Raw genomic sequence first — 27,445 nt, forward strand, 5'->3', positions numbered from 1 at the left:
TCCCCTCCCCCAGTTTGATCTAAGCCCTCTCCTATGGTCTCTACACTCAATGATTCTACTTTTGCTACTTTCTTCTCAGTGTGGGGTCCAGTCCTGTCCTTAAAAGGGAGTCTTGTCTTGGCTGGTGTTTTGAGAGTTCACTGGGGAAAATTGTCCCAGTCTCTCCAATCCTTCCTTTGGGTACCTTGCATTCACTATGGAGAGGACAAAATCCAAGTTTCAGTTGAGTAATTTGAGATTCTCCTTTTCTCAAGTCTGCCAGACCCTACCCCAACTCTTCCTTCTCACATAGAAACCAATACCAGGCAGGTTGATGGTTTTCCCCATTTGATATTTGGAGGTTCATCACCTAGTTTAATTCCAAAAGCTGTCCATAGGTATTTGGTTTTGCCATCCAAATGTATTTTTCCAGAACTACTAACACTTTATAGATAATCATCATACTATGTTCTGGATCCCCAACACCAAGAATGTTTTATTCACCTTTACACCCATTGCCAGGCATACTTTTTCAGTGAATAAACGAAAGGTGAGAGGCTGAGGGCTGGTTTAGACAAAGGCTAGAAAGATGTGTATACTCAATTTTGCCAAATACCCAGCAGAGCCCCATTAGCCTATGCCACAAGCCTAAGTTTGGTTTTGGTGATGAACTCAAGTTACTGTAGTTATCTTAAACGGTGGGAAAGAATACAAATTAACCTTCTACCAAAGTAGGAAATAGCCTCTCCAATGTTAACCATAAGGGTTCATATGTAAATGTGATCTCCACATTGAGATGTGCTAACCCAGAAAGTTCATTTAAATTTTACATTTCAAAAAGAAAAATATTTAGGCCCTTTTTCTTTCTATTCTGCCTATGCTTGAAGCCTCTCAGGGGTAGTGCTAATACAGTACACTTAAACCAACCAGCGCTATTTAAAAGATTAAACACCTCTTAAAATTCATTAAACCTTTACAATTATTTATTCAAAAATTTTAAATATTTGAGAGCAATTAGACCAAAATTTTCCCTGATACTAAAATCATATTTCAAATTAAATTCTAAAAATGTGCTTTGTATTGACAATTAAAATAGTTAAGAGACCTATTAACTATATTTCTAGGTCTATTTAAACTGTAGTAATATCTATACTACAAATTGCTATTTACTTGTAGTGTTACATTAAAATTATAAAACCAAAGTTAAATGTTTATAGTCTAAAAGCAGGATTTCTTTTTACTTGAGCCTTTAAAAATTTATACAAAAGAAAAACTAGGTTATGCTTAGTGTATGAATCCAAAGGTCTTATGTGTCTATAACTACTCATACTATGTTCGAACAAAAATAGTTTACTATAGCTAGACCGCTCTAAAGGCAGAAAGGTGAACTGCTGCTTGATTTTTCTGGTTCCATTTTTTTTTTAGAAGATTCATATGACTTCATAGACTCTGTACTCTGTTTTCTGATACAATCTTACATTCACAAATAGGAATGCCTTGACTCTTGTGAATCACTTAAAAAGAGTTGGTTAAAACCTAGAACACAGAAAAAATAGTTAAAGGATGCCCGTCTAGTCTTATCCCGCTTCTGGATCACTCAGACAGTCAGATATACATCAGTGCTACTAATGTTTGCATTTAGGCCTTTTCATTTTTAGCAATAATCGACTCATAATTTGATACTGTCATGGTCCCAGTAACAGGAATAAAAATATTCTACTTCATAAAAATTCCAAGTAACTGATTTGGATCATCTTACAACTAGTAACAAATTATTTGCCATCCAAAGATCTGATATATATCGTAAAGAATATGGCATAAGTCTTACAAAAACAAACAACAATAAAAAAAAACTAAATTCATTCCTATTGCAACATTGAAAAAAAAGTGGCAATATGCAGCATTTCTTTTTAATTATCACTGACTGGTACCCTCAGATGGTAACACACAATAAAGCAAGCACCTGAGAGTAAAAGGTAGCTCTTAAACTTCAATTAAGTAATCCAGAGAACTAGGAAAAAACTTCAGATAACACAGATTCCTGACAAAGACTTCCAGATTCTCAATACTTTTACAAGCAGAAAACTTGCTATTTACAAGCGAACTACTCTTTTTAAGTACGTACATGTCAAATATTAGCTCACTGAGTCAATCAATAAAAGTCTACGTTGGGGCGCCTGGGTGGCTCAGTCGGTTAAGCGTCCGACTTCAGCCAGGTCACGATCTCGCAGTCCGGGAGTTCGAGCCCCGCGTCGGGCTCTGGGCTGATGGCTCAGAGCCTGGAGCCTGTTTCGGATTCTGTGTCTCCCTCTCTCTGCCCCTCCCCCGTTCATGCTCTGTCTCTCTCTGTCCCAAAAATAAATTAAAAAACGTTGAAAAAAAAATTAAAAAAAAAAAAGTCTACGTATCTATGACTTTTATCTACTGGCTCTGGTTGTCCTCTAAATACAGAACATGTTAAAATGATGAGGCTGGACAAAGTAACATCAAATGTCCATCCTGATCCTTATATATAATTTGAATTGTAACTCTCTATTTCCTCTTTTAAGGGAAACCCCTTAAAATACTTGAGGACTGCTCGCAAGGACCCATCTCAGTCATCACTGCTCTACAGCAAACATTCCAACTATTCACATGACACTATTTCAGACATCAAGCTTCTGGTCCCTCTCCTTTTAAATATATTTACTCTTAAAAACATGGAACTGCACAAGAGTAACATGAGCCACATATAAAAAAAAAAATTAATGATCTAACTCTTCTGTTCACTGCAATCCGACGTCTCTTCAGCACATTTTAAGGGAGCTTAGACTGTATTATGTTTTAGCAGCAGCCACAAAGAAAAAAAAAATGGCTTATGCTAATCAAACCTCTATACATATACAATTATATCATGCTTTAATTATACATTCAAGGAGCATTTATTTCATACCTATGTATGTATGCCATACACAATGCAAACTGCTAAACATTTATTCTGGCAAAGAAAGACATTTAAATGGAATGAGTTGCTAGCCTAAAAGAATGTGCTACATTCAATGAGGACATAAAAAGAATTTAGAATTTTTGCTAGGGTGTAAGATTTTAAGATAGGTAAGTGAACAAGGTGTGGGTAAGTGGGTAAAGCACAAAGGTAAAAACTGGCTCATGTTGTTCATCTTGACTAATATTTAGGCAAGAGAAGACATCGAAGGGTTTTAGCTAAAAATGACACCAATTTTACGGCTGAAAAATATCCCACAGGCGGCAACTAAAGGATGAAATTTAAGGGCTAAGGAGTCCAAGTCAGGAGTCTACTGCAGCAGTGGGGGTATCTTTACCACAGTATTAGAGGGGTGAAAAGCAGATCAACACTCTGATTTTGAAGTAGAAGTATCACCACCAAATGTATGCACACACTATAAGTATATACTGACATTAACCAGTTAAATTTTATATTTTATTGTAACTTTCTTTTCATGCTTACATTTGGTGTGATATTCAATTTCCTTCAAAAAACTGAAAGAGTACTTAACATTCCCCCCATGGCAGCTTTAGAAGTACCCTAATAAAAAGTTTATTGCTTTCTCTTTCTGGTACATTAAGACAGAAAAATTACGATCTTCCATAGTCAAGGGCTAGATAAGGTAGCAAGTAAACAACTATTCTGGAGGATGAGAATGGTATTCTTTTTCCATGGCTTTATGGACTCCATGAAATCCGCAATTACAATGATAGTACCAAGAAGTTATCACTGCCAAATACACAGGTCATGCTGTGAGTAAAAATCCTTCCAAGTCATTTAATATGAAGGTGTACTTAATTATCATCTAGTTTTACTAAAAGGAGTACTCATTACTGCATCAGGAAGCTGGGCAACCCCAAGAGATTACTATGAAAAATCTCATTTTGATTTTTAGGAGAGTAGCATTAAAATCCACTTGCCCAATCCTTTTCTACTTGTAAGAATCAAGATTATCTTCTGCATCTTAAGAGTGCTGCCAATAGGTTCAACTGTTTTAAATCATCCAAAATATCTGTAGGAAAAATATTTTTGGGCGGCAGGGGGAATATTTTTCTTGCGCAGAGATTATAATTAAGAAACATTATTTGAAGTTTTTTTCTAGTAGTGGGAAACACAGATCCTAATGTCTGTGTCTCTTTTTTTAACCAATGGGATCCATTTTTAAAGGCTAAAGTATGATGTGACGTAACAATATAAAGAGAACTAGAAGACTTAATTAAATGTAGAACTTTGGCTTCACCTGCATAGTCAACACACACTTATCATTACTGAATGTTTCAGAAATATAAGGAGTCCAGCTCATAAACCTACACAATCTCAAAGGCTCTTGAGTAAGACAATGGAATACAACAAATTTCCATATATCTCTGAGATTCTAAGAAACTGAATAACAACAAATCCTGTTGGCTTAAAACTTCATTAATATAACCCTTGACATTCAGATGTAATAATGGTTTTAACTATTTGATAACCCTAATATGGTAACAGATAACATTCTATTAAGTCTAGACTAATACAATCCCATGACAATAAACTTTTTTTCTCCAATTGCCTCCTAATATATTATTAGTCAAAATATGTACTATAGGTCTTAGCACACAAATGTCTGTGAAAAATGCTTTTTTTTCAAGTTGACAGAATGGTCCACTTTGTTAAAAGGGGCATGGTGAGAATTACACCAAATTTTACACAAAATTATAGTCTAACAAAACAAAATCCAACCTCTTTTTAGTTATTAATGGACTACTATAGTTTTTAAAAAGAGAAGCAATGCTGATTCTCCATAATATTATGGCTGGCAAGTTCTTGTATTAACACAAGAACAGGAGAACTAGACTAGAAATCTGGAATTCCTGTATTCTCTAATAACAGCTTGGAATTACCAGGGAAAACAAAAAAATAACAGTATATGGGGTTTGAGTTTTGTGGAGTATGTATCAACCCCCCAAAAAAGCCATAGCATACCAGTAATTTTACTAACAGAGGAGTTGGTATTCAAAAATCTATAAATAGGTCACAGAAATCAGCTGTACAGATCAGACACAGAAATAGTCTCAAAATCAGGTAAACAAACAACAGCTATTACCACTTATGACATTTTATTGGCATATGACAATTTACAAGGGTCCCTGTTGCAATATACAACACACTGAGTAAGAATCGTTTAGCCATCTACATTCGTTCGTATTGGGTAGTATTTTTACTCAAATTATAATTTAATTCCCAACACTTGATTTTAACTGTGACAAAAGGGAACAATAGTTAATTCCTTAAAGTAGGCTGCAATTGGAAAAACATATTTTGCTATTTTATATTAAAATTCCTAGAATGTTGAAAGGTATACACACCTAAAGACTGAGTCATGGCCTTCTTAAACAGGTTTCTTAATCCTTTCTGGAAATATCCTTTGGTTCATTTTTATTTTCCTTCTCTAGGCAAAAGGAAGTCTGTTAATGCAGGTATCAAAGAGTTATTTTCTGTCATTTGTAAACAAATACCCTTACCATTCAGCTTTGTAACATGTTATGAAGTGTGGAGTTAAATGTGGCTTAACACAACATAGGCTTTTCATATGTTTGGCTCTGAAAAAGAGAACATCCACAATGGCATCCTACTGCAGAGTTCTATCACCCTTCTTACTAAATTCTGGTATAATCCTCTTTCCTCAATTTTGTGTAATAGAATAAAAGTAACTGAATCATGTATCTATTTGGGTTAAATCAGCACATTTGCACTTAAAATATAACCTGCTGATAGAATTTGGGTAGGTTTATTCCCACTCCCTATTAAACAATTTCTCAGCAAATTCCCTTTTTCCTATTGTCTTAAGTGGAAAAACAAAACTGCACATTTATAGTCATGCACAGAGATCCAGTATCTAACGAAATAATAACTTAAAATAAAAGCTAAGTTTATTTGTATAAAATAAAATGGTTATGAAAATTCTTGTGTTGAAGACTAAATCCATGTTGCTTTCGCATGTAATTAAGTATTCTTCTGACTAGGAGATTAGCTGTGTCCTGACTAACGTAACAACAAACTTGCTTTGACAGTATTTCCTCTGCTCTAACGATTTCAGAAAAGACAAAATTAATAGGAGAAATCATGCAATACTAAGGGTCCTAGGGCCATAAACATCATGTATATTGAATTTTGTTTTCTTATTTTTCCCTTACAGTTCTTAGCAAATGCCTTTGGCTGCAATCAAGGTGCTAGGAGCACTGCAAATCACGAAGGATGAAAGATCCATAAATTAAGATCTTTGAAAAAGTTTACACTTAACAGAACTAGCATTTCCTCCTTTTAATGCAAACATATACAACTAACTTGGTTCCTGAATTAACAAATGAAATTTGACTACTTTTACAGATGGTCACTGACAGAGACTTGACAGTGAAATTTACTATTTTGAGTTTTCATCTTAAGAGCTATCAGCATAAACAAAAAGATAATCCACATCTGAAAGATTATCTACCTGAAGAATAGAACCCTTGGGAAGAAAAAGAAAAAGCCATTTTATAAACTGCAACTGAAAATAGGGAAAAAGTAAAAACCAAGTTAGACCAATGCTGCAACAAACTTCCTGTCAAAACTTTTTATTGAAAAACAAGTTACTTAAAATACTAATTAACATAATGGTTTTTTTTGCCTATTTTTCCTTATGGTTAGACTACAAACTAATGTTTCAGCTGTCCAAAAGCTCAAATAAATATGTAAGATATGAAATCAGGTACATCTTTTTAATGTATCAACTTATTCTGCAGGATAATCCTCTTCCATACCAACACCAGGATTACAGGTTTTGTTCTGTTTCTTAAAGATGATCAGTTAAGAATGGATTTTTTCATCTGTATTATTACAGACCAGTTCCTCTCTCAAAGATTAGCTGATATCTAAGACCATGACTCAAACTTTCAAATAAGAATAGAAAAAACATTGAATTTTCAGCCCCAAAAGTAAAGGCTCCTAAGAATGGTTTTATAGGCCACTGCTTGCTTTCAATTAAAAAAAAAAAAAAAAAATTTCTTGTAATTTTCAATCTTTTAATAGCTTGTACTTTTTAACTATTGATAAAGCTTTTTTCTCTTTTTAAACATTTGCTGACATGTTAAATTAGCTTAGTTTGCCAAAGTAAGAACCTTTTCTGTGGTACACCTCAAAAATTAGTCACCCTACAATGTAGTGTGTTTGAATTAAGGAGAATGTTAAACAGATGTATATAGTTAAAATAATTAGTGTGGTCTCTATAAACAACTTCTGTCCAGGGATTTGTATGTAGAGCTAACGTTTACTTCAGAATAAACATTAACAAACAGGGAAGGAAGAGAATCAGAACTTTCACAGAGCTGTACTTGACCATATCTTATAGACAAAGCGAATTACAATGCATGTAACAAAAACAGTAAAAGTATTTTTTTAAAAGTTGATAGTTACAAATATGGTACGTAACAATTTTCTACTTTATTTCAGTACAATTTTCAACATACAGTCTACTATTTTTCAAGATATTTGAAGACTTAAAACAAAATTTCTATTGACTACTTGCAAACAGTAAAATTTAAGTAAAATGCTTACATTCTTATTTGAAAACAAAAATCAGGTAAAAAAATGGTGGGTGCAAGTTCTGCTCTCTGTTGCAATCTCACTTCAGATTTACTATTCCTAAAAAAACAAAGAGAAAATAAAGATTAGCAAAAATGTGGAGTGAAAATGATCCGTAATAATCATTGTTCCTAAAAATGAATTAATGAACTAACTGGCCCACCAAACCCATAATGAAGAAAATCCATTAGAATCACTAACAAGATGAAATTTTCTACCTTTTCTTCTTTGCGTCTGTCCTTCTTTTCTTCATTATTTTCCATGGTCTCTTCTTCATCTTCAACAATCCCGTCCCCTTGGTATTTGTCATGAGTCCATTTTGGACTGCTACCTGATTTTTTGAAGTTAAAGCGCCCTCTGCCACGTTGAAAAGTACCACGACCTCTTCCTCTTTTGGCCCAATAATCCACACCATCATCTCTGTCATCATGCTACAGAGAGGTTAAAAACAATCATCACTAAAATGTCTTTCTTGTAAGTAAAATGATTATAGCCCCATTAAGTCATGGTATAAATCTTCTGAAGACTGGGGTATGGGACATTGGTAAATGTCTAAAACACATTAAACCAAAGCCAGTAACACTGAATTTTACAGTAAAAATGTATTCCATTGTGAAATCAAGTAAATACATCCTACTGCTTTATAACCCAAGCACTGCAAACTGTCCAGACAATTTTTTGGAGAACCTCAACTGCTAAACTACTGCCAACTTTCATAGTTTTGACTTTTTTGCTTTCCATTATTTCAATCTAAGTCCACTTGTTAATATACTGCATGCAAATGAGATAAAATAACCTTTATTTTTCCCGAAAACTACCAGTCATAAAGACGTAACAGTCACAAAAATGTTATGCAACACTTATTAAATAAAATAAATGATATGAATTATACCATACATGTAGGAACAGATTTTAAAATCCTACAGAGATTTAAATCTAAATCAATGTATATGGCACATCAATCTTCTAGGCCAGAGAATTTTACATGCTAAATCATGACAGCATGGTCCCTAGAGTAGTAACTTATTTCTTCTTCACCAACATAGTACTACAGTTTTCTATTACATTTGAACATTAATTTTTCATTAACTCTACCCCAATACAGATATTCCCCAAATTACAAATTGTTCCATTAATCAAACACAATCTACAAACTGAAAAGCCCTTCACTTTGTGGATAAGTAGAGGAGTATTATCGCAAAATACCAAACAAAAAGCCAAAGTTCACCTGTAATATAATTTAATTAATTGTTGCCCACCTCAAACTCTCAAGTCTGTCACCTACAAAAATGGAGAAAGAGGCAAAATGATGCCCCTTAATAAGATACTGGGTATAATGCAAATAATGTTCCATAACCTGTGAAGTACTGGTATTGACCAGCTGTCCAAAAGTCATCAAAGCTTTTTCTCGAGTATTATGTGGTATAAGCACCTTTTTCAAAACACAGACTGTGCCTTTGTGCATATTCGTGTAATACAGATCACCCTCCTGGCATGACTTGCAAAGCTCAGTTACACAAGTAACACACAAAGCAAAAGAGCACTTACCAATTTCTAATCCTCTATCTTTAACAAGCTGATGAAAAATGACAAGCTAGAGGTGTGTATGACTCCAAAAAGAGCGAGTTGAGGAACTATCAAAAGTGTAGATTTCAGAATGTCAGAAAGTTTAATTACAAACCTGAAATAAAGTATTTTAAAATATTCTCTCACTCAAAATGATACCCACACAACTACGTAACTTCAGGTTCCCTTTTGGTATTGGCACAAACCACCACTTAAGAGTTTGTATTTGTGGCATTTACACAGTATTCCACTTATTTGTGGGAAGAAGCAAACAGGTTTTGAGAGTCAGAGGCATGTTTAAATCTAAACAGAAGCTGTGACTTTACGTTCTCATTTTAAAAACTGGGAGATAACCATGAAGTCGCACAGATGATCTATAAAAAGTGCCCATCCCAGTGTATGACAAGCAAGCAAAGAGTGGTATTAATAATGCTTACTAAGGGTAAGACATTGTTCTGAGCACTTTCCATGTATTTACTCCTCTCATCCTCAAACAACCCTATAAAATACTGTTAACTAATCCTACTTTATATCTAAAGAAACTGAGGCACAGCAAAACTGAGCTACTTGACCAAGGTCACAGAACTAGTTCTCTCCACTACTCCTTCAGCCATCACCCACAGTATACATTTCCCAAGTATCTAGTGGCAGTAAATGATTTCCATATAAGGCAACTAACAGCTACAGAAATAGAAAAAGCAGAGGCAAAGCTAGGCACTGAAGTTAAACAAACCATCACCTTTAAATACCCTACAGCAGCTAAAAGATTGTATTTTTCAGAGTATCCTGGCAGCTAGGGGACATTTTAATGCTAAGCAAACTAACTCTTAATCTTCAAGTTCTAACTTCTAAGATATTAGTCCTACTACAATTTTTTAAAATGAATCACTTCACATGATAAAGGACCAGAGAAATTATTTGTAATGCACAAAAACACATTAACAAAGGAGGCCATATTAGAACAAAACCTCCTGAATCCTCTTATCTCTTCTCCACAGAATGATCATGTTTCAAAGGGCTAATTGATTAAAACTCCTACCCTGAAACTCCTTCCCCACCAGAGATTTTCTCTTCCTCAGAAGACATCAACTCTACACTGAGAACCTATCCACTCCAGTACTTTCCTACTTGCTCCAACTCTTCACATACTCACCCCTCCACAGAATTTCAGGTTCTAAGATAGACTATCTTTCCTACTTGTTATTGAAAACATCACCATATCTTTGCATAAATCCAAGTGTTGAGATGAGAATTTTCAGAAAAGAATACAACAAATGTTATTATTACTCAATATTGGAGAAAGAACGGTAGGGTGCTTTCAGAACCCTAGTTCTGGAGCCCAAGGCATGGGTTCAATTCCGAAGTCCTATTCTACTAGCCATGGTCAAGCTGCTTAATCTGTATACCTCAATGTTTTTCATCTATAAAAGTAGAATAAAGGACTCCCCTTGAAATGATTTTTTGTAAGCACAAAATAAATTTATACATGTAAAACAGGAACCTAGCACAGTGCATATGCTCAATAAATACTATTATTATTACTAGTAAGTATTAATGTTTCATTAATATGGGCATAAGCAGGGTGCCTGGGCAGCTCAGTCCATTAAGCGTCTGACTTTTGATCCCGGCTCAGGTCCTGATCTCGCAGTTCCTGGGTTTGGTCCCATGTTGGGCTCTGTACTGGCAGCGCTGAGCCTGCTTGGGTTTTTGTCTCACCCTCTCTGCCCCTTCCCTGCTTGCACGCATGCATACACTCTCTCTCTCGCTCTCTCAAAATGATAAACTTAAAAAAATATATATGTGTGTGTCTGTGTGTATATATATGTATGTGTATATATACGTGTGTGTGTATATATATATATATATATATATATATATACACACACGTATATATATATATATATATATATACACACACACGTGTGTATATATATATATAGTCAAAAGTTCCATGTTCGTCAATTATTCTTAGGAAAACATCTAAAGTTTTCAACCTCATTTCTTATGAATATTTTTGTTTATATTTCTAGTCTCAACAATAGCGGTCTATATATTTGCAAAAGAAGCAAAATCTTTCAAATTTAAAAATCCATGTAAAAACCAGAGCTGTCATTTCAATGGTTCATTAAGAACTAAAATAATTAACTCTGGGAATTGATTTGTAAGAAAAAAAAAAAGTATTAACATATTAATTTGGGGGTGCCTGGACAGCTCAGTCAGTTAAGCATCCACCTCTTGATTTCAGCTTAAGATGGAGCCCCACACTGGGCTCTGTGCTGACAGCAAGGAGCCTGCTTGGGATTCTCTAACCCTCTGCTCCATCCCTCCATCCCCCACCCACCGCGCATGCGTGCACTCTCTCAAATTAAATAAAATTTAAAAGCTTAAAAAAAATGTTACTTCTGGGGCGCCTGGGTGGCTCAGTCAGTTAAGCGTCCGACTTCACCTCAGGTCATGATCTCACGGTCCGTGAGTTCAAGCCCCGCGTCAGGCTCTGTGCTGACGGCTCAGAGCCTGGAGCCTGTTTCACATTCTGTGTCTCCCTCTCTCTCTGCCCCTCCCCTGTTCATGCTCTGTCTCTCTCTGTCTCAAAAATAAATAAAACATAAAAAAAAAAAAAAGTTACTTCTGGTGAACATTAGTCTGTGACAAATCCAAGTGTATGTTTTATATAGAAATGAAGGTTTTTAAATACAGCCCAAAATAGCAACACATAAAATGTTATTTGCTACTTCTAAGTTCCTAAAATCTTAAAATAACATTCTTAATTACTAAAACTACTACCTAAATGCCAAACTAAAATGGTTATGTCCTATTACAAGAAAAAATTACAACATCGGATTCTAAAAGTATGCCATAGAAAAATGAAGGTGTGGCCTAAATTAAATATTTATAAAGGATTCAAAGTATTAATTACTATCTACTTGTCCACCTCTCATTTCCCTCTTAATCTTTTGACCTATAACATTTGGTCTACTTCTCTGGCATTTTTTTTTTTTTAACAGTGTGGTATTTTTACTATCACTCACCCACTGCTCGCCCCGCCTTCAACAGGGTGGCCTTTTAATCTCTTCTGACTGGGTGATCTTAACAGGGCTTTAATTGTGTCCTGGAAGATGATGGCTCCTAAATTTGTTTTCCTCTAGATTCGCATTAGCAACTTTCCATTGCACATCTGCACTTAATTTCTCCCAGGCACCTCAAGAACAGAACTTAATCTTCTCAAATGGGATCCTTTCCCTTGTATTCCCTATCCTAGAGAGATCCCTTCATCTTACTACCAATACCCAACTACATACAAGATCTCTGAGTAAGTCCTCATTAATATTACTTTAACTTTTCCATTACCTAGCCTCTTAGTCCAGACACTCAGTAACTCTCAGATCGGTCTGTACAACCATGATTTTTCTAAACTCTGGTTAAAATCCGTATTTATTTAGATACAGCCTCCCACAACTTGGTTTCTGCTTTTTCTTAATTTTACCAAACTTACAGCCAAAGAGTTCTATCTCAGGATGTTTCACGCCTACAATCAGCAGTATACCTGTCTATTTTTTTAAGCTCAAGATTCAATCCCAGTTCCTCTATGAAGGCTCTCCTAATCACTCTCTTTGAAATAATCCTCCATTTCCTGCCTTGGATGAAATCCACTACACATATATTTAGAACTTTTGTTTCTAAATTTTTCCAGCCAAGTAATGATACATGTCTTTGCATTCATGGTACCTAGTATAAAGAGCAGTTTGTGAATATATAAAGTCTGAAAATCAAAAACAAAATAGATCTTTTAAACTTTCCTATAACTGAATAAAGTGCCTTTTACTGTCCACATTGTCAACTCAAGTAATTCAAACAAGTATAAATTTCCTCTTAGGGGAGCATATGTTGAGCAAACAGTATGCATTAATACCCTTTAAAAACTTTTTTGGACTTTGTTCATTAAACTACTAAAAGAATCAAACAGAAGCTAATTTTTGATTGCCCATTCTTCAAACAACATAGATCTACTTCATCATTTAGCTCTCTCCTCTCACTTAGCAGACAGGTCATGGGTATTCAGGTATATTCAAATATATTCATAAAAAACTAAATGAAAGACACAATTCTATAAATCTAGTACTACCTTCCTCCTTGCTTCTGCAAAACAACTAATCTTCAGAACTGATCTCTGAAAAGCTATTTAAGAAATAAATACTTCTGGTAATAGTTCTGGTATTTTCCTAAGTGTCTATAATGCTGGATGGACCCTTTTCTCCCATGCCAAACTACAGAAAATCTCCATCTTTACCTAGAAACTCTTTCAGGACCCACCTCCTCTAGTTTCACCCCTTAGAAAACTACTTCAGAGGAAAAAGTATCACAAAGAAGCATCAAATTAGTGTAGCCAGCAACTTTCCATATGGAATTTTTCATCCTCCTTTTATTCCAGAGGAAGTACACAGCCTCCCTGAGATCCTTAATTACATGCTCTGTGAAAGAATTCTTCTGTCTTTCATTTAAACAAACAGCTGTGATGATGGAAGATAAATCTTAATGAGATGTTTCTACAACTGTCATTGTCTTATAGACAGATGTGAAACCTATGGTAATGTTCTCTGAATGTGGCTATCAAATCAGGTATAGTTTTAGTTTACCCTGATCAGCCTATAGGTGACATCAATAAAATATAAACAGGACTAAAGGGACCCACATTTTCGAAACTTCAAATCATCTGGGTAGTGAATTTTTAAAAGGTTTCCTAAATTATGGCAAAAACTCCTCATAGTAGTGGATACCTGTACTCAAATGTATTCACCCAGTATGCTTTGAAAATTAATGCAAACCAAATAAACACAGATTTCTAACACCCACCAAGAAGTACTTCTTGCTCTTTGGGGTATATTCTGGATCCCATTCCTCTTCCTTCGGTCTCTTTTGAAAAGTAGTATTTGAGTTGTTTGGACCAGTATTTGTCCCAGCAAAAACTCCTCTGGCTCTTCCTCTGCCTCTAATTCGAAACTGATTAACATTAACAAAGCTGTTTAGTAATGCAATCAAAAGGTATTTAGTTACATGCAAACTCTAATTTTACTGCAGTAACAAAAAACAAATTCCCTACTTTCCTTCCTAAATCTCAATTTCACAGCCACTGAGGACAGAAAGGGTGGCCATTTTATACTATAGGCAAAAAAAATCTGCCCACTGAAAGCTGAATAAGAAATGCAGTCAATTTAAGTATTAGCATACTGACTACAATTTCATAGCCTGAACTAGTATTTTTAAATAATCAAGTTGGTTCTTTCCCCTTTTACTACCCAAAAGAGTGGTCTAATTCTTTGAATTATTATAGGAGTCCCAACTGTTCAACTATCACCTATCACCATATAAGCAAAGCTCTTCTCTTTCACAAATGATCTAATTAATGAGCCCTACTAATAACTGACTGGATACTCACTCGAGGTAGGAATCGGAATATAGAAATTAAAGAGTCAAGAAGATGCACTACTGTGAAGTTGTAATTAATAACTGTAACAAATTTATGCAAACATAGGGATAATGTGTATGCTATGTAGAATAAAAACAAAAGCTATATGATTTCTATGATTATACACATATAAACAAGGACTGGGAGGCAAAACAGGCAAAATAAAAATAGCTGTGATACAGACGTTAGGGGTTTTTTTTTTAATGCTTTAAGATATCTATTCAAAAACTAAGTGATTAAAGAACTGGATCTCAGTAACTTTACTTGACTCTTGGGTCTTCATGCACCATGTACAATTATTGATTCCAAAATTTTAAAAAGTATCTAATTGATATATGTATATGTGTGTGTGTTTGTGTGTATACTTATATATATATAATTATATATATATACATATATATACAGCTCTTTAAAAATCAGAAACATTTTTTACTCTATATACAAAGAAAGCATCATCCCAGCTGCAGCCCTTCCTCCCAACACTTAAATGGCATATCTTAATCAATATATACAAATACAATTTCACTTTCCAAGACTAATTCTAACTGCAGAAGTAATGACTCGCAACAATGTCTAAATCATGAATTTTACTTTATGTACAGTGCTCTAAAGTAAAGCCCTACCAACAATCAAAGGTAATTCTATTACTTACAAAGGTTCCTCGTGGTCGGCTAACTCCTCCAAAGCCTGAGTATTCTTTCAGTTCGTGGTGAGTTTTAAACTCGTCTTCTCTTTCCTTCTTACTCTCCTTTTCTTCCCGAGAACTGGGAGAAGAAGGTGACGCTGAAGATGATGAAGATCGAGAATGATCTTGCTCTCTACTTTTATGTTTACTGCAAAATAAATAGAGAAAACAAAAAATATGTGCTATTTTTAAAAAGACAAAGACCCTGTTGAATCTTATAATAAAAGGGATATTTTTCAAGTAAAAAAAAAAAACTATCCCCTATTAAAAATGATTACATAACTAAAATGATTGGGTGTTAAACTTTGATACAGCCTGTTTCCATTCTCCTTCAATACTTGTTTTACGTAACTACTGAAAACATGATATAGCCTGCCAGTTAAAAACTAGCAGTCTGGAAACTTCAAGAATAAGGTTCAGTTCTTCAGTATTTTTAACTTTTTGTTGTTGTTGTTATTTTAAGGAAAGGAAAAGAAGAGTAGGAATAAGTAAGAATGTTTTTAAGGCCAAGTTTCAAAATGACTGCAGTATGTACACTCGGGGTGAGAACAGTTGATATGGTTTGGGCCATTACTCCATTAGAGAAATAAAAGCATATGACATACAAATACCAGTAATAAATTAAAAAACACGAGTAAAATCCACCATTTACCTAATGAATAGCAAGAAAACGATTATCTATGATACTTAATATTCCTATTATTTATTTGACTCTACGATGATCAATTTTACATGGTTCTAACACAACACCCGGAAAGGTCATACCTGCGGTAACTCTTACCACTGCTAACAGTATCCATGGAAACATTACTTTGAAAGATTAATACACATTGCTATTTCATAAAAACTAGTCCTTCCTCCCCCCCATCTCTCCCATGTTAAACCACTAGATATCAGTTTAAAATTCTTGTACTCTGGGTGTTATGAGTTGAAAAAGTGCGGAATCAAGCATAACGAACCAAAGTTCTTACACAAACTGTTTCTAGAAATGCACTGCATTGAAGTCCAACCTCCTGATGTAGCCTGGATAATAGGACACATTAATTTGTCATTTTTTTTTTCAGTGTTAGCTTGCTATTCCAAAGTTTTTGTCCTCATCCACCATAAGCCGTGTAAAAGACAAATACATTTTTGCTGTAAAACAAATAATTTTAATTGTTTAAATTTAAACATTCGATTACACAGTCAAAATTGAAAGCAATTAAGCTGACAATTATTAAAGGCTAATTAGAAGCTAAAACCTAACTCAGACAGTTTTAACAATTACCTGTCATCTTTGTAAGATTTGTATTCCTTGTAATCTTTTGGAGTTTTTTCCTGCTTTCTTGATCCACTGGATTCCCTGGAGCCCTTGGAATCCCCCCGTTCTTTACTTCTTTCTTTTCTCCGACGATCAATGTCATGCCGAAGATCAGCAGAATCACACCTTAATTTTTTATCTCCCTATAAAAGACAAATGTAAAATACAGACTTCAGGAGAGAAAAAAAAATAAAGATATAAAGATATGTACCCAAATTTTATGCCAGTTTTTAATCTGGGATTTTAGTATCAGAAATGAGTGGATCATAGCATACTACTTCCATACTTAGTTTTAGTTTTGTTAAAAAAAACACACTTGGTTGTTTTGACTCAACATTTGTATACACAGTGCAACGGGACTATGAAACTAGGAAGTTATGAAAAGCTAACTATCTTGAAAATAGCATAGGTTTTTGTTCAAAGCAATCCATAATAAACTTTGTACAGCAGAACAAAATAATTGTTTTTCCACTCAGCACATCCTCATTGTCATCACTCATCCTTTTCAAACAGCTTTTTTGTAAACAGTTGAACAATGACAGAAGTTACAGTCTAACTGTGGTTGTAGTATAGCCATCTACCTATAAAGTTAAGGGATCCTAAAGTAATGGTTCTCGTTACTGAAGCCTCATTTTATCATCAAGCTGTTCCCAATTAGGTTGACGAACCCAATAAAAACCACTTCAAAAGGAAGAATTCTGTAATTTCCATAACATGCAAGTGGAAGATGATTAACAAAACCAAGTAAGGTTGAATAAGGGTAGAAACAAAGCCAGAAAGATATTATTCCCAATCCTGTACTCAGTATTTTGGGCCATATACTGCCCTTTCTCAATTCAGGTATTGCAACGGACATTAGTTTAACTGGGTCACAATTCACCTCCTTCTTGTTCCATTGCTTTTTCAAATACTATATAATTTAGGAAGATGGAAAGAGGCATCTAGGAATGAAGAAAAATTATACATCAGTAAGATGCTAAGCAATGTGGACATCCTTGCTAGTATTCAACAATAAGAAGTACTTACTCTGGGAAATCTAGCTATAATATAACCGTTCATCAAAAAAAAGTATAAATATATCTCCAAATGGTATCAACTACTCACCTATTTGCTCCCTGGGTAATTTAAAAAAAAAAAAAGACTAATCAAGAGTAAAAACCTTCCTTACTCACCGAGGTATTACCAAGCCCACAAGTAACAAGATAATTTAGGTAAAACTACTTTGTAAACTCCAACAAAACTATACATACGTTAAATAATAACACATATTATTCATTCAGATCAGAAGACAAAGGATAAAAAGCAATGTCATATCCTCCCCTATCTATCATAAGTAATCACTATTTTCTCTCCTCTAGATGAAAACATGGTCTGAGTAATGAGGAAAGAAACAAGATACTCACTCTGTCAGAGCACAAGGATAGACTAAATTGTTGGCAAAAATAAACCAACATTGAACCCAAGATATTGAAAGGAAAAGCCAAGATTAGTATTCACTTCTCAGAATCTGTTTTTCCAAGATCAGTATGCCCACACAAAGAAACCACTTTCTTTTAAGCTCTAAATTTCTCATTTAGTAAATTAATAGCATGCCCTATTAAAATATTTGTAAAATACAACCATTAATAACAGCTTCTGGTAGTAAAGTGCCAACGTTTTCATAATACCTCAACTATTCAACTCTGCAAACACATGTAGTCTCATTTTTCCGATTACAAAGCCAATGTCCAAGAGACTAATTATTTTCCAAGCATCATACAGATAATACCTGGTTATAGCCAAAAGTGGAACCAAGCAGCATTTCCAAGTCCCCTGCCCTTTTCATTACAACAGACAGTTGCTCCCTTTCTACCTGTCCCCACATTTCTACTAGACCCATATGACTTGTCCTATGGACTAGTCTACCTAGAAAATGTCAGTTTCAAATCATCAGCATGTATCAGAGCCCCCTTAACAAACACATTCCATTCTCATAGACCTCCCTCCCCCACCATTCACAGGTTCTTTTCTCACATTGAAAACCTTCCTTCCCCAACCCACAGAATTCAATCCTGACAGTTTCTGTTCCAACTGTTCACTTGTAAATTGCTTCTCAGAACACTTATTTCATAGTCCAGACCAAAAATGCCCAGTAGCATGGGGGTTACTTCTTGTTCTCACTGTGAAAAACCTAGAGATATTAATTTAGGCATATATAAATCAGGAATACTTACTCTGGCTAATCTATTTCACCTCAAAACTTTATATAGAAACCCTACTATAATTCTTATCTTTGCTTTTCTAAGTTTCCTTTGTCTACTTAGAACTTTCTTACTTTCATTAGCATTTTAAAAAGTTGGTTTAACTAAGATACATAGCTTAATTTCTTTTATAAAGGAGCGCTATATACACTACCTTATATTCATATACTTACAAGTCAAAAATAGAGAACCTCTGCAAATACTTTGTCTACACAAACTATACTTAGCATATATCATTAACTAAGCCCAACTTAACAGTAAAAAGAAGTCCATTCAAAACATACCTTTTGATTTTCTTCTTTAAAAACTCTCTCTTCTCCTGCTAAACGAGTATGCTTCCTCAGGGCACTTGGAGAGATGTCAATTCTCCTTAATGTAAAATAAAATATTTGTAGTCACAGTAACTATTGTTCCCAAAATTCCTCAGAACTGTCCCTTTTTATAATGTCCAGTTATTTCTCTCCCAATCAACTTTAGCATAAGATTGTTAATCTAATTCCTGGTAGACAATTAAGAAGACTACATCCATTAAAGGTGAATTAAAATGCTTCAGATATTTTTATATATAAAGAAGTTTAACTTTTTAAAACATTTATTTTAATCAAAAAAAAACGTGTTTTGATTAAATTGAATGTTAAGTGGCAACCATCATACAATTATATACTTCCATATCTTTAATACACACATGAATATGGTTATTTGTTCTTAAGTATCTCCAATAGTTTTACATATTCAGTGGATCTTTGGTGTTATCCCTGCCTTTCCTTGCCTTTTAAAAGCTAGTGTCAACTGCAACTTCTCAGCACTTCTTCAGCGGTCACCACCAAAACCCTACCTACTATTTACTAAGAACTCAGATACTTTATGACCAATACTAATTGTCACCACCACCCTGCAAAAGAGGCACTGTTGTCCTTATGTGGTAGATGGAAAAAACTAATGGTCAGAGATTAAATAAAGGGTTACTCTAGGCATCCAACTCCCTCCCAAAAAACAAATGTGTTAGCTATTTAATTCCTTACTGAGGAGTGGTTGATAGTATTTTAAGTTCTAGGAACCTGTTTAAACAAATAAAATAAAAACTGAAAAGAAACAGTAAATTATAAACTTCTCAAGGCTGGAAATATACTTATTCAAGGTATAAATAAAAAATAAAACCAAAGTTTATCTTGTATCATGATGACACTAGCATAGTTCCAATATGATCAGTATCTTCCCAAAAAAACAAACAAATAAAAGAAATGGTGTCTTCCTATCAAAACAGTATTTTTATACGTCCATTCAATAGTGCACATACCTGTGTATCTCAGGGCTCTTTTGCCTGGCACTATGTTCTTCAGTGGCTTTCTGATACGAAGTGAACCTCTCGTTTAGAGTCACTGCAGCTGATTTGAAGTATTGCTCTGTTGATTTAGGAGAAATACTGCCCAATTAGTTATCTTTACTTCAAGAGAGATTTTCATTTGTGACAGAAGGGCATGTAGCAGGTGAAAAGAAAATAAAAATACTCAAGAAACCTAGCAGAAGAGAATCAAGTGTTACAAAGAGCTCCTACTCTGTCCCTTTTAACTTCTACCTCAACAAGTAACTGATACAAAGTTCGTCAGAGAACCCTGTCAACGCTGCATAAATTCCAAGAACAATAAATAGACTAAATTGAGAATCTCTAACTTGATTTGAATCATACAATACTTCCTCAAACAGAACAAAAGGAATAATATGTGAATGTCCTTATACCTTGCCAATATGAACCAGGGAAGTTACTTCAAGTAATCATTTGCAAAAAATACTGAAATAACTACACAGTTGGTTTTAGTGAATACAATTACTTCATCAAGAACTATACTGACAACAAAAACTGGATTTAAGAAAAAACTGAATACTACCATTTCAATTGAAAAAAATACTTTTCAAATCAATTAACACTAATTACTCCAAAAATCTGGCATCTTGGCAAACCTGACAGCACATTCTCTATTATTCTCTTGTCCTTCTCTTAAATTTTAAAATTAGTATTATCAATACTAGTTTTTAAACCATTCAAGATACGCTGTAAACGTAAAATAGAAAGACGTATAAAGTCATGAAACGTTACATTACTAAGCAAGCTATCTGCTTAACAGGTCAACATACATCTTTGTCAACTTACCGCCCAATATCCAGCACATGTCTCATAACCAATCATTAAAACTTGAAACGGCCACTACAAGGGTAGTGCCTCAATCATAATTCCATGAAACCCAGGAATTTGAGCTAGCAACTCAGTTTTTATGCCATTTTTGCCAGGAAGACAGAAGATTCAACTTTGCCTGTATCTTTCAACAGCTATTTTACTTTGAAACATGGATTTTGCCATTTCAAAACATATTCCAGGACCTAGTTACAATGAAAAAGAAAACATCACTGGGCATTTTCAGCTCTAAATTAAGAAAGAGCTGTTCAGATCGGTTGCACAATACCAATAATGAAACATAACTACAGTTCTTTAAAAAAAAAAAAAAAGAAAAAAAAGAAAAAGAAAATGAAAAAGAAAAAATTTATCAAAACCTGATCTCAAAATTCAGCAATAAACTGTAAAATGTGGAGACAGGTCAAAAAAAGGCAAAAAAAAAAAAAAAAGAAAAAAAGAAAAAATGTTAATGTTTCATATTTTATGTACCACAATAATATGGTCACAAACTGGTTCACAAACCTAGTTATAGCCAAATAACAAAACTTTTTTGTTACCCTGTTTAAATAATTACAGTCAAAAAGAAATTAACTATTCACTGTTTTGAGACATCAACTGCATAAAGAATTTGCTAATGACAAGTTTCAGCTATTACAATGAGTTGTTCTCATAAAAAGACAAATTTTTTTTAAAAAATGGCTTTTAAGACCAACAACCACGTAGCTTCCTGGGTAAGAACCTATTTCATAGTAAGCTGCCTTTTAAACACAAAAAGAAAATAACAAAAACAAAACAACCTAATTGCCCAAAAAGTCATACCCTAAAACATTTGAAAATTATTAGTAACTTTGAAGCTAGAATTACATACGGCTGAAAATAGAGCATCATTACTTTAGCTAAAATGAGCACATGTAACATCTTTAGGACTTAAAGAAAGGTTATTATCATCCACTATTCATGTAATCACTACTCATCTAACATTTTTAAATCACTTGAACTCTTTCCCCTTTAAAACTTCCAATAATTCTTTTTCCAGTTTACCTGTCATTTTAAAAAGCTAAGTATTACAACAAATTAAGTAACACAAAAATATAGATAGAAAAACAATACTGCTTTTCCACTGGTATCGGGTTTCTTTAAAAGTTGAAGTATTACTCTCAGTAATACTCAAGTCACCATGGCCTTGCTTTATTCTAAATCTATGCAAGAGTACATTGTTAAGTCATATGCATGCAAGGATAAATCATCTGTAAGCATTCTACCCTTCCAATACAGTATGACACATTTCAAAGACTTTGCATTAAATATGTATCAGTTTTGTCACAATACAGATTTTTAGAGTGTGTTTTAACTCTATTTAGTGTTTTAATCACTTTGTATTAAGTATCTCTATGGGTCTTAATGCTAACAAAACTGATAGCTCTTTCACGAAACTGTTTTTCCAAATTTCTCATGGTGTCTATATATTACTTGCTAGCCCTAGAGTACATTAATTATTAAAAGCCTAGTTGTTCACTTTCATTTACAAGAAATACTTAATTCGTACTAATAAACATACCTTTAACATGATGAACCAAGGACACAATGTGTTGAATAAATGACTCTGAAGTGCTTTTGCTGGCCTGTGGCAACTTAATGTGGTCAAAGATGGATCGGAATTCTTGTTCTTTCTTGACAGAATGGACAAGTGTACTAGCAAGTAGCCTGTCTTTAGTCAAGGAAGCAGGTCTGGAGCATATCGGTAACACACACACACATAACAAACAAAATATACCATTGGTTTGAATACGAAAATGGGAGTGTGTTCACAAAATAAGATAATTAACTAGAATATTAACTAAGCAACCACAGGTTACTTCCTGGGTATCAATGTGGAATTACCTGTTAGAATCATCAAGTGGAACGGGTGCCATTTTGAGTTTGACTTCAGGTCGATGAGAATCACTGGCTATCATTTTGATCCTAAGTGGGCTCTCCTCTCTGAAGGTAGACTTTTCTCGTGCATCCAGATTCTTGTGTAGAGGGGGACTGTAATCAAAGAGGTCTTTGAGCTTTTCAGACTTTACCTGCTCAGGTGACTGAGTTTCCTTCTTTACTGTTATTCTTTCAGAATTTTTGTCGTCTTCCTTGTGCTTATCTTTTGCAGTGCTAGGCCTTTCCACTACGTAGCCAGTCTCTTTAAGTTTATAGTTTTTTTCTTCTCTAAATCCATCACTTTCTCTATTGCCTTTCAGTGAAACTTTGGACTTGTACTTGGGTCCTTCCTCCTCAGTATTCCGGTGAGATGTAGTAGCAAAATTTTTACCCTGATCTGCAAGGACTGACTTCCTGAACTGTCTATAGTCCTCTGTCTCCTCTGTGTCATCCCCTTCGGAATCATTAAACTTTTGTTTTCCAGACTCTTTATCGCTAAAGTAATCTAGAGCTTCCTGATCTTCCCATTCTCCCTCTGCCCTCCCTTTCTCTGATCCTTTCTCCTTTGGAGCCTCTTTATCCCTGGTATTACCCCTATCAAGCAGGAATACTCTAGACTCTTCATCTGTGAACCTGTGAATAAGCAGAGAAGAGGATGGTAACTCTGGATTGCATTCACTGTGGATCACTTGTATACTTCTACATGTTGCCCAACATCGCAGGACCAGTAATAAGAGAAAAAAAACCACCGAGAACTGTTTTTCATAATTCTACTTTTAAAAAAACATTAAAAGCAGCCATACAGCACTCTCAAAAACCTGTTCTAGTCATAGCCACAATTCTGCACCAACAAATCCAATTCCAGAAATTCTATAACATGCAACACTTTAATTTTTGAGGCTAAGAACCACTAATAAACGATGTACCTATCTATCAGAACTCTACATATAATTATACTCAAAATTTCAGACTATTACACTTCCCTACTAAAATAAATGAATTCACAAAAGTAAACTTAGTAATATTATTTAATACTCTAAGTGAATCACAAAATATTTTACATCTACTCTGCTGCAGAAAATGATTTCTGGCAATACTAAGTAGAAACTGTATTAGTTCAATAAAAAATTTTATTCTAGGTTATACAGCAATATGCCATAAATAGCATGCCTGTTCTATTTTCTCAAACTACATTTAGCAACCAATTTTCACTGAGTTTTTTAGCAACTCTTCGGCAATGCTTGAAATCAGAATTTAAACAAAGTATATTTCAAAGGTTACTAGAGCAAGAAATAATTAGCTTTTCTATAGTCAGATTTATTAAGAATTGGCAGTTGCATGTAGAATACCACAAAAGTAAGAGCACGTACTGTAACTATTATTCACATAGGCCACGTTATAATAGCGAAGAAAACAAAATAAGCTTTCAATGCTCTAACACAAAATTAAGTTGTTACAACATAACTATTAGTTATGCTTTATGTTACTACATTTTTTTGTTTACATTAATTCTAGACTGACTGAAAATGGATTAAAATTGAAAAGAAATATAAATTAGCTTCTATTAAAACACTTAATTTCCAAAGTTAACCAAATGTAGTAAAAACCACTTGGAATTATAAAAAAGTCAGGAGTAAAAACAATGCAATTGTAAGTCTTATATACCCAAACAGAATACAAAAACACAACTATTAATATTATAATCTAAAGACTTTAGCGTTTACCTTTTCAAGAATTTTCCTGTCTTTGCAGTTTCCTGATCTCCACCATCAGGATAAAATGAAGAACGTCCCCTAGCCTCATCTCTTGGAGCATTCTGTGGTGTGATTGTCTTTGCAGGGCTTCTTCGTGAAGGGATATGATGAATTGGACTATTCTGAGAAGGACTGTACCGACTAGATCCATTTCCAACAGAACCAGACCCAGATCTTTCAGGACTATGCTGAATGGAATGTGAATGCTGAGAGGGGGTGTTTTTTGCAGAGTGAACTGTACTGAGCATGGGGGCATCAGAGCAAGACGAACTCTGACTAGGTGGTGTAGCGATCGGTGAAGGACTATGAGGAGATCTGGGACTGTTATCATAGGCTGAAAGGCCAGGCCAAATATCACCAGATGTGGCTGATGATTTGTTAAACTCATCAATAGATTCAGATGGATCATGTTCAAATGTATCTTTCGGTTCCTCCTGTGATTTACTTTTCAAAGGACTCTCTTCTTGGGGCTCCCCTTCAGCTTTTTTGGTTTGTTTTTCCTGAGACCCTCGTCTTTTAGAGACAGGAGATTTGCTATATGGGGATGAAGAACGAGAAGAGGATGATCTTGGAGACCTAGAAGATCTATATGACCGGCGAGATCTGCTTCGGGATCTTTGAGAAGAAACGGATCTTCTTTTTGGACTCCTGGAACGTGAACGACCTCGTCTAGGACTCCTAGAGTGTCTTCTATTCCAGACAGGTCTATAACCACCTCGATGGTATCTACCTCCTCCTCCTTGATAATACCCTCTGCCCCTTCCTCTGTACCCATAAGGCCGTCTCATTCCTCTATTATTTCTGTAATCTCGACGATAATCTCTAGAATAAATACGATCTCTACTACGAGATCTTGAGTATGTCCTGGAACGAGACCTAGAACTAAAAATGAAATAAATATCAATGTAAGAAAAACAAACTATTCTATTCTACCGTTCTAAATACTTCTGGTTGAAAATAACATGTAAATAGTCCAAACCAAAAATGTATATGGAAAAAAAAAAAAAACCCTCTCATTTATACAAAAGTAAAGTTTACTGTTTTTAATGAACAAAGTTTCATTACTAAGGTAAATACTGAAAGAATAAAGTAAAGGCCTTAGGAATGAAGGCACACAAAAAAGGGAAAAAAATGGATATACCTAACAGCAGGACATACTAAACAAATTACAGAAAAGTTATTCAGATACTTATAGTAAAACAGTAAAAGAATATTTAATGCATTGGAAAAATACTCATCAATGACATACTACTGGCCAAATGCACACATAATATTGAGACATCAGAATCAGAAATAATGAGAAACTATGAAATAATATGCAAAGATGATTTACTGTCAAATAGTTCTCCCATTATTCATCTCTTAATGTAAATTCAAAGAAATCTACCATACATGTACAGTATAATAAGAATCTGAGATCTGAAGTCAGACTAACTGAAATCAAACCTAAGCTCTGCCATTTACTAGCTTGCAACCTAAACAATTCTCAATTTCCCCAACTCTACAATGAAGGTAGATGGATTCATTTCACAGGGTTATTTGAGAATATATTAATGACTTTAGCATTGTGTCTAAGTACAGCAAGCACTCCATGAACATCAACCAATACCACTATCATTATTAAAAGAATTAAAAACACAGGAATTCACCTGTATCTCTTCTTTCTAGAATGTGATCTTGATCTTGATCGAGAACTAGACTGTGATCTAGACTTTGATCTCGAAGAATGTGATCTAGAATTGGAGCGACCCATTTCTTTTCTCCTAGTCAATAAGAGAGCAAAAAAGTAAAAAAAAAACCCCAAAAAACAAAAAAAAAAAAAACTACCATTCAATTAAAGAAGTTTCACATTAAGACAAATTGAATTTTACAAGGCACAAGTTTCTCTAAGGATCTTACTCATCGTTTCTTTTTTTTTTAACTTTTTTTTAAACATTTATTAATTTTTGAGAGACAGAGAGAGGCAGAGCATGAGCAGGGGAGGGGGGAGAGAGAGGGGAAGAGGGGGAGGGGGGGGAAGAGAAAGAGAGAGAGACATAATCCGAAGCAGGCTCCAGGCTCTGAGCTGTTTGTTAGCACAGAGCCTGACACGGGGCTTGAATTCACGAACTGCAAGACCATGACCTGAGCTGAAGTCTGACGCTCAACCGACTGAGCCACCCAGGCGCCCCAGGATCTTACTCAACATTTTCAAATGAATACTGAGACAATTATCCCTGACTAAAACTATATCTTCACCTGCATAACAGGTACTATATTGTAGATACAACAGCACCTACATGCCTTAATTCAAAAAGGAAGCAGCTGCAGAAGCCAGAAAGTAGTATCAGACTGCAGCAGCATGTTAGAGGTTATTCCATGACCAATACAAATGCCTACCTCTCCTGTAAAAAAGATAAATATCACAGTATTACAGATAAGGAACCTGAAACAAAACACAAGTGACATAATACCAAAAATAATAAACCTAGCGACTGTCATCCTAAGTGCTTTATGGCCTTAAAATGGGACTAAATTAACCACTCCATGCATATAATGCTGCATGACTACATTAGAAAAATGGACTTATGTGACAATGCTAGTTCACCCTGTAGCTTTCTGGTAAGTCAATGGACTGTAAAGATTGCTGCAAAAAAAGACAGTGGAACTACAAGAAAGAGAGAAGTTGGGCACGAGTATTCTAACTTTTTCTAATATTGCATTAATATCTAATGGAATAATCAGACCTCATTGGGTACAGAAATCATAGTAAGACGAAGCGATTTAG

The 27,445-nt window shown here is 34.5% G+C and overlaps 1 protein-coding gene across 6 annotated transcripts in view; it reads right to left on the reverse strand.

Moving 5' to 3' along the window:
* Positions 1 to 566: 566 nt before the first annotated feature.
* Positions 567 to 27,445, reverse strand: part of BCLAF1 (BCL2 associated transcription factor 1) — a 34,828-nt gene continuing 7,949 nt past the window's right edge. The window contains exons 3-13 of one of the 6 annotated variants that reach the window (XM_047857790.1): positions 26,328 to 26,441; positions 24,649 to 25,554; positions 22,892 to 23,557; positions 22,569 to 22,738; positions 20,138 to 20,243; positions 19,125 to 19,209; positions 16,568 to 16,743; positions 15,268 to 15,448; positions 14,003 to 14,149; positions 7,804 to 8,016; positions 5,066 to 7,645 (exon numbers count right to left, since the gene is read on the reverse strand). In XM_047857790.1, coding sequence (XP_047713746.1) covers positions 7,640 to 7,645; positions 7,804 to 8,016; positions 14,003 to 14,149; positions 15,268 to 15,448; positions 16,568 to 16,743; positions 19,125 to 19,209; positions 20,138 to 20,243; positions 22,569 to 22,738; positions 22,892 to 23,557; positions 24,649 to 25,554; positions 26,328 to 26,431 — 2,760 coding nt within the window. In that variant the 5' untranslated portion in view covers positions 26,432 to 26,441 and the 3' untranslated portion in view covers positions 5,066 to 7,639. Of the gene's footprint in view, positions 578 to 5,065; positions 7,646 to 7,803; positions 8,017 to 14,002; positions 14,150 to 15,267; positions 15,449 to 16,271; positions 16,435 to 16,546; positions 16,744 to 19,124; positions 19,210 to 20,137; positions 20,244 to 22,568; positions 22,739 to 22,891; positions 23,558 to 24,648; positions 25,561 to 26,327; positions 26,442 to 27,445 lie in introns of those variants that run through there. The other 5 variants (XM_047857788.1, XM_047857792.1, XM_047857791.1 and 2 more) reach the window with 5 other exon arrangements.

The sequence above is a fragment of the Prionailurus viverrinus genome, chromosome B2 (assembly GCF_022837055.1).
Source record: "Prionailurus viverrinus isolate Anna chromosome B2, UM_Priviv_1.0, whole genome shotgun sequence".
NCBI classification, from domain to species: domain Eukaryota; kingdom Metazoa; phylum Chordata; class Mammalia; order Carnivora; family Felidae; genus Prionailurus; species Prionailurus viverrinus.